The 15,549-nt window shown below is 41.8% G+C and overlaps 1 protein-coding gene across 5 annotated transcripts in view; it reads left to right on the plus strand.

Moving 5' to 3' along the window:
* The window catches only part of ANK3 (ankyrin 3), a 375,046-nt gene that overhangs the window by 322,663 nt on the left and 36,834 nt on the right, over positions 1–15,549 (plus strand). For all 5 annotated transcript variants that reach the window (XM_064464766.1, XM_064464771.1, XM_064464768.1 and 2 more), the window contains 7 exons: positions 5,036–5,247; positions 7,014–7,221; positions 7,793–7,889; positions 9,111–9,339; positions 9,954–10,079; positions 10,809–10,931; positions 13,206–13,287. In XM_064464766.1, coding sequence (XP_064320836.1) covers positions 5,036–5,247; positions 7,014–7,221; positions 7,793–7,889; positions 9,111–9,339; positions 9,954–10,079; positions 10,809–10,931; positions 13,206–13,287 — 1,077 coding nt within the window. The remainder of the gene's footprint in view (positions 1–5,035; positions 5,248–7,013; positions 7,222–7,792; positions 7,890–9,110; positions 9,340–9,953; positions 10,080–10,808; positions 10,932–13,205; positions 13,288–15,549) is intronic.

The raw sequence follows: 15,549 nt of genomic DNA on the forward strand, positions 1-15,549 counted from the left end.
CAGAGAAGAGAGCGCAAAGAATAAAAACACTTTGAGAGAGGTGGGCATGAATCCCTCAGTCATTAGAGACTAAAATAATAAGTTTCACAGTGTGAATCCAGAGTACAGCTTTCTGATCTGTTGAGGATTTCAGGTGGCTCGTGCCTTCTGGGGAACTGCTGTTTGAGGTTAGCGGGTGTATGTACAGCCAGTGAATCACAGAAAGTATGATGGACACTGAACTATTCCCTTAGAGTGAAAATATTTGGCACCTTAAACGCCAAGCCACAGAAATGCCTTTTACCAATCCAGGCAATCATTTCTGAGAGGGAAAGGAGGAAAAAATACTGCAGACACACCCAGAGCATTGTGTTGATTATTTGTTCAGTTCATTTTAGCTTAGTCCTTCTCTAGTTAGGAAAACAAAAGAAAAAGTCCCCTGCGTTAAAATAATACAAGGGTCTTGACAAAATTCTGCTACAGTTGAATGATACCTTTTCTGGGTAAAAGGTCTTCCAAGCAATGACATAAAATTACAGATTTGTAGGTTTAAAAGCAGGATTTTTTTTTTATCTGAGCGTTTACTCGTTTGTTACAAAATACCACGATTAGACTTGGCTCTGAAGCAATATCTTGCACATCAGAAGCCGTTACTTTGGAAGATGTTTTATTCCAGGTACGAGCTCTGGAGGCAGAAGCAATCTTCAATGGAAATAAAAAGCAGCCACATAGTCAGTAATTTCCAGAAGTTTAGTGTGTCTTTGCAAGAAAATTTATCTGTGCAGTCATCCCTAAATGCCATAATGTGCTGCAGGAGTGCCCGTTTTTCTATTCAAAGCAGCTGGTCCGGTTTGTGTTAGACCTGCTGTGATTCACTAGGAGTTTCCTGTCTCTGTAGTGAAGGAGGGCAATCAGACTTTTACTCCCAGCTCCTTAATATGCTGAATTTTAAAATATGTGGTCTGTTTCTCTGTTTTGTTTTTCCTGTTTTGCTCTCCCACGTGGCTGGCGGGGATGAGAGCGAGGACATCTTTGCTCCTCACCCCCAGTGGGGATTGCTGAAAACCTGCCTGTTCTTTACTGGAAGCAGCACCATCTGCTGGAAAACCTCATCTCAGACTCAAAATAATCCAGAGCAGGAGGCAACACTTCAGGGCATTAACTGCAAGATTAAATAATAGCAGAGCTTTGCTTTTATTATCACAAAAGAACAATGAACTGTGATATAAAGAGTCAGTTTTTCTTTGGTGCTGTCAGGTTTCTGCTTAAATAGTTTTCTTTGCTAAAGATGGTGGTATACTTAGGCAAATATAGGGCTGAGGGAATACAGGGAACTTGGCATTTTTAGGAAGACGAGGAGTTTGGTTCCAAACACATGCATAGCAATTCACAGCTCCCAGGTATGTTACATTTATTTAAACTTGAATCAAGTGAAAAAAAAAAAAAAAGTGTATATATATACATATATATAAAGCTCTCTGTCTTGTAACTGGTAAATACATTTTCAGACAGGGTCCTTTTAGATATAACTTGTGTTTGCTTTTTTACATTCCTGCACCCTTTACAGGTACCTGTAGACAAATTGTGGGCATAAATGCGCACACTGGGGTAGCTAATCTTTTGACAGGCACTTACAAACTAGTGAGTGAGCCAAGAAATGCAAATATTTGTGGCTACAGTATGCTGGCAGCTGCACAGTGTGGTTTCAGATGGGAAGCAGGAGTTTTTACGTAACTACTTCTTTGAATCTGCAGATCAAACCAGAGTGTGACCTTGTTTATGCTTGAAGTTTAAAATAGCACCATAAATCACTCTGCAGTGATATTGCCACATTTCCAAGAAAAGTTTTTAAACATATTAATGTTAAACTTTGTGAATGGGAAAATAAGAGACTTTGCAAAAATAGACAAAAGAGCACATAAAAGACAGTATCTTATTTCAGGATGAGACCTCCTCATGGCACTGGGAGCGTCTACTTACATGTGTGAAATACTGAAGCTGGGAGGGTGGGTCTAGTTACCAGCAGTTTTTAAGACAAGTCTCACTGCCCTCAGCTTCTCCTTGTCCCTTTCCATGTGCTCTTTCTGTGTCCATCCATCTCCTGCACTTTTCTCCATGTGAGCGCTGCCTTCTGGGTGCCCTGCTTTTAGTGCAATAACTTCTTAATGGGCACATCTCTGTGTGGGGGAAACTGGTACCCTGTGCTCGTCCCACCTCTCGGCCTCTGCACAGTGACGAGGCCAGCTCTGCTCTAGCCAGTACTGCAGGAGGACTGTAAAACTCAGAGAGCTGTTCAGTCTAAGTAGAGGTGAGATTTGCTTTTTCAGTGCTAGCAAAACTCTTTTAAGGCCCTGGTAAGGGAAATCAGGTACCAGACCACACAAAGACACCTAGGTGAAACAGCTAGGTGTTCTGCGATTTCTCTTATTCTGTTTCCAGTCAGAAGACACTTGCTCTGCATTACTTCATCTGAAAGTAAAGAAGAAAGGTATTAGACATGGGATGGACTTGATCCATAGCTGCCTCTCACCTGACAAAACCGGTGTGATTGCTTTCCTGGGCCTGAGCCACTGTATGTGAGGTCCTGCTCTGACCTTGGAGGTTGCGTCTGGGTTTCTCTTCTCCTGTCCAGGAACCTTAACATGATGCTCACATGGCAGCATGGACTAGAGGGTGGGGAGGAGTGTTCTTGGCTTTCCCCCCTCCTTTCCTTCTCTCCGCCTCACCGTTCCTCCACCACTCCCACCAGTGACCTCAGGATAAGTGCACCTTACACTGGGGTGGCAGGGGAAGACTTGTACGCACAGAGTATTCACAATAGCTTTCTCTTGACTTACTGAAACTTAATGGCCATAGATGTTCTCTGGGCAGTTAGCACAAATCTGGGAGACAGTGACATTGGGAAACTCTTCCCATTTCTGCCACTCATCTTTCTGCTTTAGCTCTCTCTGCTTTGCCATCCCTGACTGCAAGATGAGATTTATAACATACTTCCCTGTGGTTAAAAAAAAAACCCGCACAAAACCCAACCAACCAACCAAAGAAATCCTCGGAGGTTTTTAATTGAAACACATTGCATAGGAATGAAGTGTCAGCAACTGAGGAAAATAGTAATGATGATAGCTCTTTCTGTAAAATGCATGAGGTGTGTTCAGGAAACGTGACCTCTCCCAGGACTAGTTTTCCCTGTTTCATTAATTCTGTCATGCTAACACCGCATTCCTCATCACAGTCAGAGAGGTGGTTTGATTGCTTATAATATTTTATTTTTTTATTAAAGGGCAACTTCATACAGAAGCTTACACATGTATTATCCAAACAAAACCTCCTTATATATAGTCCAACTCCTCTCCATGCCTGACTGTTGTTCTGCCACTCTAATCTTCACGTTTTTTTCCTCCTCTAAAGGAGAGCACCTGCCAGGCTCAAAGGATTTTGAAATGTTCTTATATAAAACACTCATTTTCTACCTGCCTGAGAGTTTAAGAATCCAGTTTGTCCCCTGCACAAGCCATTGCTTCCAGAGGCTGCAGGCAGAATACCTAATTCATTAGAGGGCTTCAGATATCAATCTCTGAGTCAAAGTAAATGGAAGCTGACATTATGATAAGAAATTATCCTCTTCTGGTAGGTACATATAATCCACGGCAACACCGTGCAATTAATCCAAATTACCTGCTGAAAGTTTTAAAATGGAAAACTGACATTTTACCAAATTTATATTCTAATTCTTTTGGAGCTCTAATTAGGCCTATATGTTCAGAGGACAATATCCCAGTCACGTAAAGAAAAGGATTTTACAAGTGTCTCTGTCTTGGTACCACTTCTGGTCCTCCTGCTTTCTCTTGCTGCATCTGATAGAAAAGTCATCTTCTGATGAACCAACTTTCGTCTTTAGGAATGTGGTGCCCTTTTTAAGGAGGAAAATAAGAGTGGAAACTTGTGGAGTGCTGGAACGAAACCCAGTTACAATACCTAAAAAGGCTGAGTGCAAGAAATTACAGTAGAAATGCATGATAGTTTTGTAATTATCTCAGTTTGTGAATAGTGTTTATATCACAGGGATTGCACTAGTGCATATATATATACACACACAAGTAGTTGCATAATGAGTTATATTTGTGACATATCAGAGTTTTCCTCAGTGCATATATATCTATGTCATCTAATTAATGAATTAGTTAATATGGGTAGGTACTCCATGCACTTCCTGAGCCCTGGTGACCCTAGGAGCTGGGAATGTGGTCAAGAGCACTAATTGTTGATGACCTGTTTCTGTTCCAGCTGTCTCTGAGGATGCATGAAGTTTCTGTAGGAACTGGGGAGCACGATGCAGTTATTTTGGGGTAGATGCCCGAATGGCTGAAAGCCTGATGTGGGAAGGGGTCCTTGCTATAGTTTCATTGGTATTGCTGGCAGACAGCTCTGCCACATCCACAGTTTACCAGAGCTCAGTGTCTGGTCAGGAATGTATGGTTGCCAGTCTGGGAGATAACGTTCTCAAGTGCCTTAGCTGGGCAAACTCTGGATTGCACACTTGGCATGAAGTTAGCTAGTTCATGAACTGACTGTGATTTCCTGTGGTTGTCTGCATGTCGGAGCTATGCGAGGGAAGGGGCCGGAATTAAATGTTTGTCGAAGGTGTGCACAGAAAGGTCAGTGCGCTTGTGTGCTTCCAGGTGTAGATGAGAAAGAAAAGCAGCTTGACCAACTCCTTCAGACCTCCTTGGAATCCCGTGCTGTGTGACAAACCTGCCGTCCCACGGCAGCTGCTGCTGCAGAGACTGTCACAGCCCAGTGCTTAGGTGTCCTGGCAGACCTGTGTGTTCGGTGTTGTGGGCCCTCAGTGTTCCGTGTTCAATGCAAAAGTTCACAGAGCAAAGCAAAGCTTGATAATTAATAGCTCTGAATATTCTTTTTTGTCCTGCAGTAAGTAATAAAAAAAAATAGATTCTCAAGCATTTTAAGGCATATTCAAAACCTCACACTCACAGATGTGTCTGGTATGAGCCTGCGCAGGTAATGCCTGAATGTTTTAACTCTGTTCTCCCACCAGAGCTGGACAGCGTTGAGGAGCTAGAGAAGAAGCGTATCTGCAGGATCGTCACAAAGGATTTCCCTCAGTACTTTGCGGTGGTTTCGCGAATCAAGCAGGAGAGTAATCAAATCGGCCCGGAGGGCGGGGTGCTGAGCAGCACGACGGTGCCACGCGTCCAGGCGTCCTTCCCCGAGGGTGCTCTAACCAAAAGAATCCGCGTGGGGCTCCAGGTAAAGGTGCCCTCGCGTTCATATCCACAGCGTCTATATCGTTGGTCTTAACGCGTGCAGCTTGCAGCTAAGGAGCCTGCTGCTCCTTAGCAGTAGGTTGCAAGGTGGGTAGTACTCACACCTGAGGTCTGAATTGGTTTGTGTCTGCCTGGACGTGTTCTCTGCCTCTCAGTGTCCCACAGTCCTCCTCCCTGTGGCAAAAGCCCAGCTCCTCTTTCATCATCACCTTGAGTATTGCTTAGCATCTGCAGAATGGAGAGAAATGCAAGGGCCGGGAGTCACCACAGCCTGGGTGATACCGTCTGCCCTCCTCCTGTCGGCCACAGCTGCCAGCAGCTATGAGCTGCACAGCCGCTCTGCGGTCCCCATCTCCTGCGGCAAAGTAGCAGCTTGCGACTGCTGTCACTGGGCTGCCCTTTTCCATAGGAATGTGTTTGGTAAGGATTTCATGCGGCTGTTTGCCAGCTGTTACCGGGTCAGACACCTCCTGTATACATCTGCTGCAGTTTAGGACTTTTACCATTGGTGTTTCTAGCAATGGGTGGGAACAGGGAAGAGCAAATAGCTTAAACTCTCCTTAAACAAACTACACAGAAAGTGGAGAAATATTTCGTAGGAGGTATCTTTTTCTTTGGCTTCTGTTAATTATCACTTAAAATTACTTAATAACCTGACAAGTATGATGGGTTCATGAAATAGGGATGCTGGTTTGGATACCAGTGCTTGGAATTCACACTGGAACATTTCTGTTAGTGATATTTCACATCTAAAGATGATTAATCCTGAGAAAATGGAAGCTCTGCTATTAAGGTTATACTGTTGCCTTTCCAGAGCTCTCTAGTGTGAAGGAAGTACGACGTCTCCGAATGCAGAATTGTGACTGCTGAGATTGCAATGTAGCTACATATCCTGTGCATATCAATACATCACGGCGTTCAAATAATGCAGCAAGTCACGGGTCAGCCTGACTGAAACAGACTTGAAAGTTTGTTTTGTTTTTGTTTTTTTTTTTTAAGAAAGGCAAATATGCAAAACCCTGCTTCCCATAAGATGTCTGTCACTTTTGAGTTCAGATCTTATGTGACAAAAACTACAAAAATTCTATAGCATGTCTTCCCGTACTGACTATTTTTCTTCCCATATAAAGTTAGGAAACCTTTCAAGGCACAAAATGGAGGTAGAAAGTCTGAAATTTGCTTATAGCTTTTCTATAGCTTAATGCATTCTGTACAAATTTGACCCAAACAAGTATTTCTTTCCTAAAAATCAATAATGGAATATTGATAGGAAACACTGAGTACAGGGGTAAGTTGGAGTACTCAGTGTTCCTCAGGAGCATGGATTTGCGTTTGGCAGAGATGTAGGAATTGTTCAGCATCTCCCAGACAGAGTGTCTAGTCCTGCAAAACGGGCCTCTTTTTGCATTTTGAGATAGCATTCAATAACACCCATCACAGTAAATTAAAAACAAAACCAAACATGCTCTGAAAAACTCAAAGCAAATACTGCAGGCAACCTTCTGAGATTTAGTTTTGCTCTACAAGTCAGCTATTAGGAAATCATAAGTGAGCTGTTGAGAAAAATACTAAGCATGAATTGTACTAATAACCACCCTCGAGAGCTATAGAGAAGGCTGCCTGGGGAAAAAAAAGAAATAAAATTTCTACAGAAAATAAAAGGAAAATTGAATTATCTTTTGGGAAACAGTTCTCCATGTCTATAACCAATTTGTAGCTCTAGTTTAAATACTTGCCCTGTGTTGACAGGCTCAACCAGTTCCAGAGGAGATTGTCAAAAAAATCCTTGGAAACAAAGCAACTTTCAGTCCCATTGTCACTGTGGAGCCAAGAAGAAGAAAATTTCATAAGCCAATAACCATGACAATTCCTGTGCCGCCTCCGTCGGGAGAAGGTGTAACCAACGGGTACAAAGGAGACACGACACCCAGCCTTCGACTTTTATGTAGCATTACAGGTTAGAGAAAATCATACGCTTTGCAAAGGTTTCTGTGGCAGCAATGCCTCTGCGCTCGCTCTCATAACTGTACAGCTCGTGCTGCCCGGTAAGGGAACACTGGTGTGCTTGGTCCGGTAGCGTTCAGATCAGTTCTCCTGAGCAAAGCCAGCTGAGGTCATTTGAAATGCTCCCACTGATTCCCTGGGCCCAGAGTCTGGTTTCGTGCCATTGTAAAAGAACTCTGCCAGCAGATACTAAATGCTATTTTATATTTAGCCAGTATGGAGAATTTCAGCCTTGGCTATTAAACGTGATTGTCAGTAATAGCAATTCGCAGAAATAATTCTGTCCTAGCTGATATGAAGGTGGGGTTTGCTATTGACTTAGAGGTATGTACTTTGCTTTCATTGGCATCGTCTTCTGCTGTGTAACATATAAAATAATACGTTACGTGTAGCTCGGTTGTGGGAGAACATTGTTGTCTATGTTCTTTTTTTATGTGTAAAGCAAAATAAGATAAAGATATGCTTATGTAGCCTGTATATGCTCGGTGTTTGAGAGAAAATCTCCATGGTTTATATTTACGCAGGAGGCACTTCACCTGCGCAGTGGGAGGATATCACGGGCACGACTCCGCTGACGTTTTCCAATGACTGTGTCTCATTCACAACCAATGTTTCAGCCAGGTATGGGAACAGAGCTTGCAGAACACACCTGAGGAGCAGTTTCCCTTGGTTAGCAAAGTGCATAGTTGTGGGGTTGTTTTTTGGCTTTCTGTAAGTCTTTTGCAAGACTGATGAAGCGGTAATGGACCAGATGCTTCCTTGTCACTATGTATCATCATCCCACACATCCAGGGCTGCACGTGAAGCTTTGTCCTGGCCTTTTGTGCTGCAGTGATGTCTCCTGGCAATCACACATGGTGTTTCCCTAAAGGCTGCGGTGCCACACAAGGGTTTGTTTTTCTGCAGACAGCAACAGAAAGGGAAAGTTTAAAACGTTCATTCAATAAAAAAATTAGGGGGATTCATAAAAACCTATTTGTTTAAAAAGTGAAAGACATTCAGTTTCTGGCTGTGGGCTTTTTAGTTGAAAATTATGTAAAATTGCTTTCACAAAAATATCATTTGCCAAAAAAATCATGGTTTGAAATTAATTTTGATGGACTTAGTGGACTTATATGCTGGTTGGAGGCATTCAACAGGTTCTGTCAAAATCATGCATCCTAATGGAGAGAATTCACAGTATGCCAGGTAAAGAGTTTATTGTTCAGTACATAACATCTGCACCTATAAAAAGCTTTATAAAGAGAGAGAATTGCTGAAAGAATGAAATAGATCAGAGCTGAAATATTGTGGTGAAGATTCAAACAAACTACAAATTAAAGTATTTATAACTTGTATCAAAATTGTCATCAAACTCTTAATCGTAAGATGAGAAGATAACAGTATAATGTCTGTCTCCTTGGAAAACTTCACTGTGGGCATATTCGATTTCAACCTATATTGGAGATGTGGTTTTGTTGTACATGTGTGTTATAAATGAGGTTGTTTCGGCAAATCAAATGTACAGTGAAGCATCGGTACATTACAATATACACGGTGTGTGGTCACAAGAAATACAATTTCCCTGCTTTGGCTTCAAATGAGGCTGAAAATAGGGAGTTTTATGAGATACCAGTGTGAGAAGGGTCAAATAAGTATATCAACATCTCATTGCCAGGTATTCCCATTTTTGGATGGTTAAAGCCCTGCTGAGAGTAGAAGCTTTGGGAAGTCTGCAAGGACAGTACGCGTGCAAAATGGCCAAGGGTCACAGGACATGGTTTCTCTTTAAAGGCTTGAGCTAAATGTTTGAGCATAATAAAGAGCTGATTTAATGGTTTGCTTCCCCCCCCCCCCCCACAGATTTTGGCTTGCAGACTGCCATCAAGTACTAGAGACCGTTGGGCTGGCAACACAGCTTTATAGAGAATTAATATGTGTTCCTTATATGGCAAAGTTTGTGATATTTGCCAAAATGAATGACCCTGTGGAATCTAATTTGCGTTGCTTCTGCATGACTGATGACAAAGTGGACAAAACTTTGGAGCAACAAGAGAACTTTGAAGAAGTTGCAAGAAGCAAAGACATTGAGGTATATTTCTTACTCACAGCCAGCTTCCTCCTTGTAAATGGACAGTGTGTCTTCCAAGTGGCAACAGGTCCCGCAAAAGCCACTACAAGCCCATTAAGTAAAGGTTCATAGCAAGGCTGAGTCAATAAATTTCTTGAAAGGAAGCCAAAAAGGGACAAGGCAGGGGGGAGCATGAGGACCTGTCTCCAAATGGATGCCCCAGGCCAGTCTGCAGTGGGCTTCACATGTGCTGCTGTCGAGAAGCCCTGGTTGGGCTTTGCAGACGGCTGACCTGGAAGCCCTTCTCCTTGGCCCCGCAGACACACAGTCGTGAATAGGGCTGGTTTGTGGTGAATACATACGTACTCACCAACACGCTGTTTCTTGAAGGAAATCTACCCATTCTTACTCCAGAAAAGCCACTTATGTAGCTCATCGTTTCCCAAACTGCCTGCACTCATAATACCTTGCCATAATTCACAAATTTTCTAATTTGTTGCTACATTTAATGTGAGTTGGGATGTGTGCTAAACTCAGGAACTATGATGGGGGAAATCATGATATACTTATGTACCTATGTGCATGAATCTACTATGAAGAGAGGTTTTATTGACTTTTATTTATTGCTTTGGTAGGTTCTGGAAGGAAAACCTATTTACGTTGATTGCTATGGAAATCTGGCCCCTTTGACTAAAGGAGGACAGCAGCTTGTTTTTAATTTTTATGCTTTCAAAGAAAATAGACTGCCATTCTCTATCAAGGTAAAAGCAAAACAAGCCAAATAATTCTGATATTTCCCCCTTCCCTGCACCCCACCCCAGAGATAACACTTTTTCAGCCTGATAGGACTAACTTGCCCCAAGGATGTGTCACCGTTTGATCTGCGAATAATATGGAGAAGGTGCTTTGCATGAAGCAACAAAAGAGCTGCTGGCAGAGCTGGGACCAGAATACCCATGACAGGGATTCGTAGCCTCTTGTTAAAACCATATCTCAAGTTAGACCTCCAAAATATTGGTGGTAGATCACTATTTCCCAGGAACATTCAATAACACACTGTAGAGCAGAACAGCCTCCTAAAAGCGTGCAGACTGTTCACCTCTTAAATTACTATGAACGTATGCTCACTTTCCTTAGCAAAAAAATTTTTAAGCATTTTGGTGACCACAAGTGAAAAACACAGCAGAAAAAAATGAAGGTGAGCAGAAAATGTGTCTCAGTAATATCTCAGTATGAAACTGTCTGTCTGGACTCACTCAACACCTTGTCTTGCATGGATTTACCATCAGAGACCTTCAGGCTGATCTAACTCTTTCATGGAAACCCCTTTTCCCCTTCAGCACCTCAGGCTGAGCTCCAGCTCAGTAACATTGGACTGTACCCATTAGATAGCTTCTTGTGGAAAGAAACTCTGAGAAACTCTCCACAAAGCTTCTCTAGGTATCTGAATTACTACTTATTACTACACTGTACTAAAATTTCTTTTCTAGGTTAGAGACACCAGCCAGGAACCCTGTGGTCGATTATCGTTTTTGAAAGAACCAAAGACTACAAAAGGACTGCCACAAACAGCTGTTTGCAACTTGAATATCACTCTGCCAGCACACAAAAAGGTATTCGTTAGGAAAAGTAAACATTTTCCTTAGGGCTGGTTTGGTTTATTTTTGCTCCTTTAGTTTTTTGTCTTTTTTTTTTTTTTTTTCTTTCCTGCTAGTGATAAAGAAACCCTGTGAAATGCCAGTAATGAGAATGCTTTGGAATATGATAAAGGCTTTTTAAATTTATGTTTTATTGGTTTCCTGTATGTAGAACGCTTTTAAAGTCTCTTGTTACTGTGGTGTCAAGTTCCTATAATTTTTATGATTCTGTTTACAGCTCATGCTTCAGCCTGCAAATCATAGGTTTATGCTTTCAGTCATGTCACGTGTTGATTTGCACTGGATGTAAGATTTTTTTTTTCTTTTGTGTTGACATTTTGGATTTGCTTTGCCTTATAAATCAGCTTGCATTTTGTGCTCCCAATTTGGTCCTTTTCATATCCTGATATTCTTTTCCCTGCTGTCCATTATAATATTCCTTGTCTCTGCAATGCATCTTGGGACCAAAAGGAAACAGAGTCAGATCAAGATGATGAGGTAATATAAACACTGTCTTCTGTTTTTATTTCCTTCAGATTTAGTGAAGAAAAGTAATGTTATAGAAAAAACAAACAACTATTTTTAACTGTGGCATTGAAATGATACCTACAGAATAATCATATCCTCGATGTCCAATAGTCTGATGCAAAACAGTAGAAGTGCACAAATGTGGAAAAAACATAATTATATATTATGAAATTAAACCAAGCATTGAACAATAGCAGTGTAAAATTTATCTTGTTTTCCTCTGAAAAAGGATATCATTACAAAATTCAGACCAAGTCCATTTTTGGCGAAATCAAGAAGAATTCAGTGGATGTGATTTTACCTCTTGGAGTAATACTGCCAATGCTTTGGTAACTTCTGTTTCTGAGAAGGAAAGTAGTATTGTTGAGGCCACAATAGCGGCCTATAGTATTTTACTCCTGAAAATAAACTGGATTCTTCTGAAAAAGCAAAGTAGCCAAAAGCAATCTCTAAATATTGTGTACAAATCTATTTCCAAATAAACGTCAGATATTTGCAGCTTAAAAATCCACTGTTTGCTGGAAACTGCAACATTAGATTGTCAGGAAATGGGGTGGGCTTTACATGTTAGAGATAGTAATAAATGAGATCACCTTGTAAAAGAAGCTACATAGATGTACCCCATTTACCTAGCAGGAAAGTTTTCCTCTCTTCCTAGTGGCAAATAAATAGCAGTAACCACCTGCTGATTAAAATAATAATAATAGTTTAAAAACCCAAACAAAAAAACCCCAAACACTCCTTACATGTTGAAAATCAGTAGTAGCAAACACATAAATTTTTCTCCACAGGATTTGTTCCCAGTGAGCTATTATATAGCTATAACAATAGTTTTCTTTCTAAACAAACCATATTTTTAGCCACATAATCAAGTGAGTTGATCTCTGAAGGACTTTTAATATTTAAGACATTACACTAGCAGCTATGCCACTGAACGCAGCAGCTTATGATGCAATTTCTTAGTTAACAATAGCAGTCTGCTTTCTAATCTGCATCTTTGCGTTTTGTGCCTATTAAAAAAATCCTCTCCCATGCCTTTTTCATCCTTAATGTATTCACTTTAAAGCCAGTGTACATTGTGGTGTATGTGCTTTCAGGAGAAATTAATTTGGGGAGAAATATTTGATCGGTCTAAGTTGTACTCTTATGAATGTTTTATGTCTGTATCCGTAGTCTTCTGTGTTGATCTCCTGTTTCTAGCCAAAGGTTGTTTATTTTACAGAGAATGAATGGTATCATATGATTTCCAGTAGTGTGAAGCAGTTTATTAAGTGATAATGGGAAAACATAGTATTGAGATACTTTAAGGCAGGATCATGAGCTACATCTGCTATCTAAGCTCTTCTACCTCCTAAGCAGAGATGATGTGAGCAGGAGTGAACCCATGGGGGTCACCTCTTAGGGTTGCAGTCCCTTCCCTGCTTGCTCCGGAAGGGTAGTCATTCCCAGCAGGTTCCTGCCACTTCCAACAGCCACGCTCCCTGCTCCGCAGTGCCCGGCACTCATTACATGGCGGACAGGAATGGAGACTGGCTCTGTCCATTCCCTGCCTGCTTGCCCAAATCTGGCTTCAGCATGCCTTCCTGAAGCTGAACGAAAACATCCGTTCTCCCTTGTGGGGATGTGTACTGCAAAATGTGGCCCATCATGCTGAGGTTTGATGATCTGTTCAAATGGGCGATAGCGATACTAAAGGCGCTAAACAGCGTTGTTTTGTTGCAGACGGAGAAGGCTGACCGGCGCCAGAACTTTGTCTCCCTTGCTTTACGTAAGCGCTACAGCTATCTGACTGAGCCTGGAATGAGTGAGTTGCTCTTACCAAAGTACTAAACCATATATACATGATTTTGCATAAGAAGAGACATTTTTTCTATAAACGTTGTATTTGGTGTCACTCTGGAAAAAAAAAAAAGAAAAAAAGAAAAAAACACCTATCTAAAACAAAACTCTTGGATGGTCTGTGAACTCCTGTGTTGTGAGAGCTTGAAGAATCCTGACTGGCAAATAACGTGTGTTAGTTAAGTAAAAGTAAAATAATGTTTAAAAATGCCTAGTAACTCCAGAGTAGAAGGTTTGCAAATTGCTTTCAGAAAGAGTCTATTTCTCTTCCCTTTGAAAGATTAGAGAGAGCTGCTGTAGAAGGGAATGTTATGCAGAAGTTCAGCAAGGCTGGAGAATGCCATTCAGACAAGCGCTTAAATGTTTAGATGCTTAGCCAAAATGGATTCTCTCATATTGTATATTTTCCCTCTTCTTTCTCCTCTCCCTCCCTTTTTCCTCTGTTCCCTGCAGATGCTTTTTATTCCCTGGCACCACACATTGCTTTCTCTTAAACTTACGTTCCCCTTGACCAGACCTGTGGCATTCATTTCCTTCCCTCTTAAATAAAGTAATGTATTTGGCTTAGCTTTTCTTCCCTCACCCCTCCTGTCTGAGGTTGGCTGCTATTGTTCCCCATTCCCAGCCTTTTTCTTGCCTTTTTTTTTCCTCTCATGACTTCTCAGTTGCTACCCTGCCAACAGACCCTTTGATATAATTCCATAAAATCCATAGACAAACTTCATCGGGTCTTGGGAGTTCCCACTGGATGGCTGCTGTTTAATTATCCTATAAGATCTGTGGCTTCTTTGGATCAGATGTGCTCCAGAGTATATTACACTTCTCAGGCCTGGAAGAAGACTTCAAGCATATAACATCTGAAGAAGCTATCAGATCTGCTGAGACATCTTGATGGACTGTTAAGGTATCGTCAAAAGATTGATGGGAACTGAGAGAGAGGGAAAAGGAAGTTGCTTGAAAGGAGTTTGATGACTGTGTATGTTGCTTACAGTTAGTTTTTCAGGCCTTACTGGGGAAAAAGAAAAAGTCTTATTTATTCACCGAATGTTCATTAAGTCCCATTTGCAAAAAGTTGGAGGGGAAAAAAAACTAAACCCACTTGAGCTGCACTTAAAAAAAAGAAGACTTAACACAGTAGAAGTTCCTGACTATTAACTATTCTATCGCTTTTGGCAATGGTTGCTACTTAAGGCTGTGAGCTACCCAAAAAGGGTATGCAAAAATGATTGTGTTTGCCAGGAGAGATCGTAGATAGTGGTTTGGCCATCAGCCTGAGCATCACGTCCTGTGCGCACATAGCATGTAGTCAGCAACTGCCACTTCCACCATGCTGGTGTGATCCTGGAAGTGCAGCTCTTCTAGAGAGCACACACTACCCAGCACAGAGCTAGGGCTGCTGCTGTGGCTGCTCTACACCGCAGGCTGTTTGCTCCAGTGACTGGATATGAGTGATGAACCTCTACCTATTTCCTTTGTGGCTTTGGTGGCACAGCTCCCACAGTTTTGGTCGTGGCAGGGGTTGTTCTTTTCACTCACACGAGCTCATGCATGCGTGCACATGCACACATACAGATTTTTTTTTTCCTCTGCACCCCTGCCGGTGCAGAAGAGAGTGAGGCAGATGGGATATTCCCCTGCCTCCTTGCCCTTACCCCTGCTCAGGGAAAGGGAATAAAGGGCCCCTCGACTCTTCCCAGCAGTGAGGTCCCCACAGCAGGGAAGTGCAGCGGTGGGTTAAACCTGCTTGGCCCTGGCTGTTTGCTTGCAGCTGAGGAGGAGCAAGGCTGAGCAGGAGCCACTTGTATGGGTTCACTTGGTGCTTTCAGTTACCAGCTGCAAGCAAGGAAGTATAGGCTGGTGCACAGAAGATAGTAATTAGCATCTGTTTTCTGATAAAATCTTGGATGCGGAGTGATGGAAACTTCTAAGGCCAAAAGTGTCCAGTAGCCAAAAAGGGCTGTTATAGAAAACCAGTCTTCAGAATATTATCCCACTCTGAAGTCTTGTATAGTCGTGGGGATCTCTTTGCTGTTTCAAAACAGTAAAATTGCCCAGTTCCCTGCTGTTTGAGTTATGACATAGCTGCACACACTGGTAAATTACTCAATTTTCTTTGTACTGGTGGTTCTTCTCAACTGCAATAAGAAGCACAGAAAAAAAGCATCTTAAACATGTCTGAAACCATGATTTAACAGGAGAAAGAGCAGTTAAGAAGGGAGCCTGTTGG

The sequence above is a fragment of the Phalacrocorax carbo genome, chromosome 13 (assembly GCF_963921805.1).
Source record: "Phalacrocorax carbo chromosome 13, bPhaCar2.1, whole genome shotgun sequence".
In the NCBI taxonomy this organism is placed as follows: Eukaryota; Metazoa; Chordata; class Aves; order Suliformes; family Phalacrocoracidae; genus Phalacrocorax; species Phalacrocorax carbo.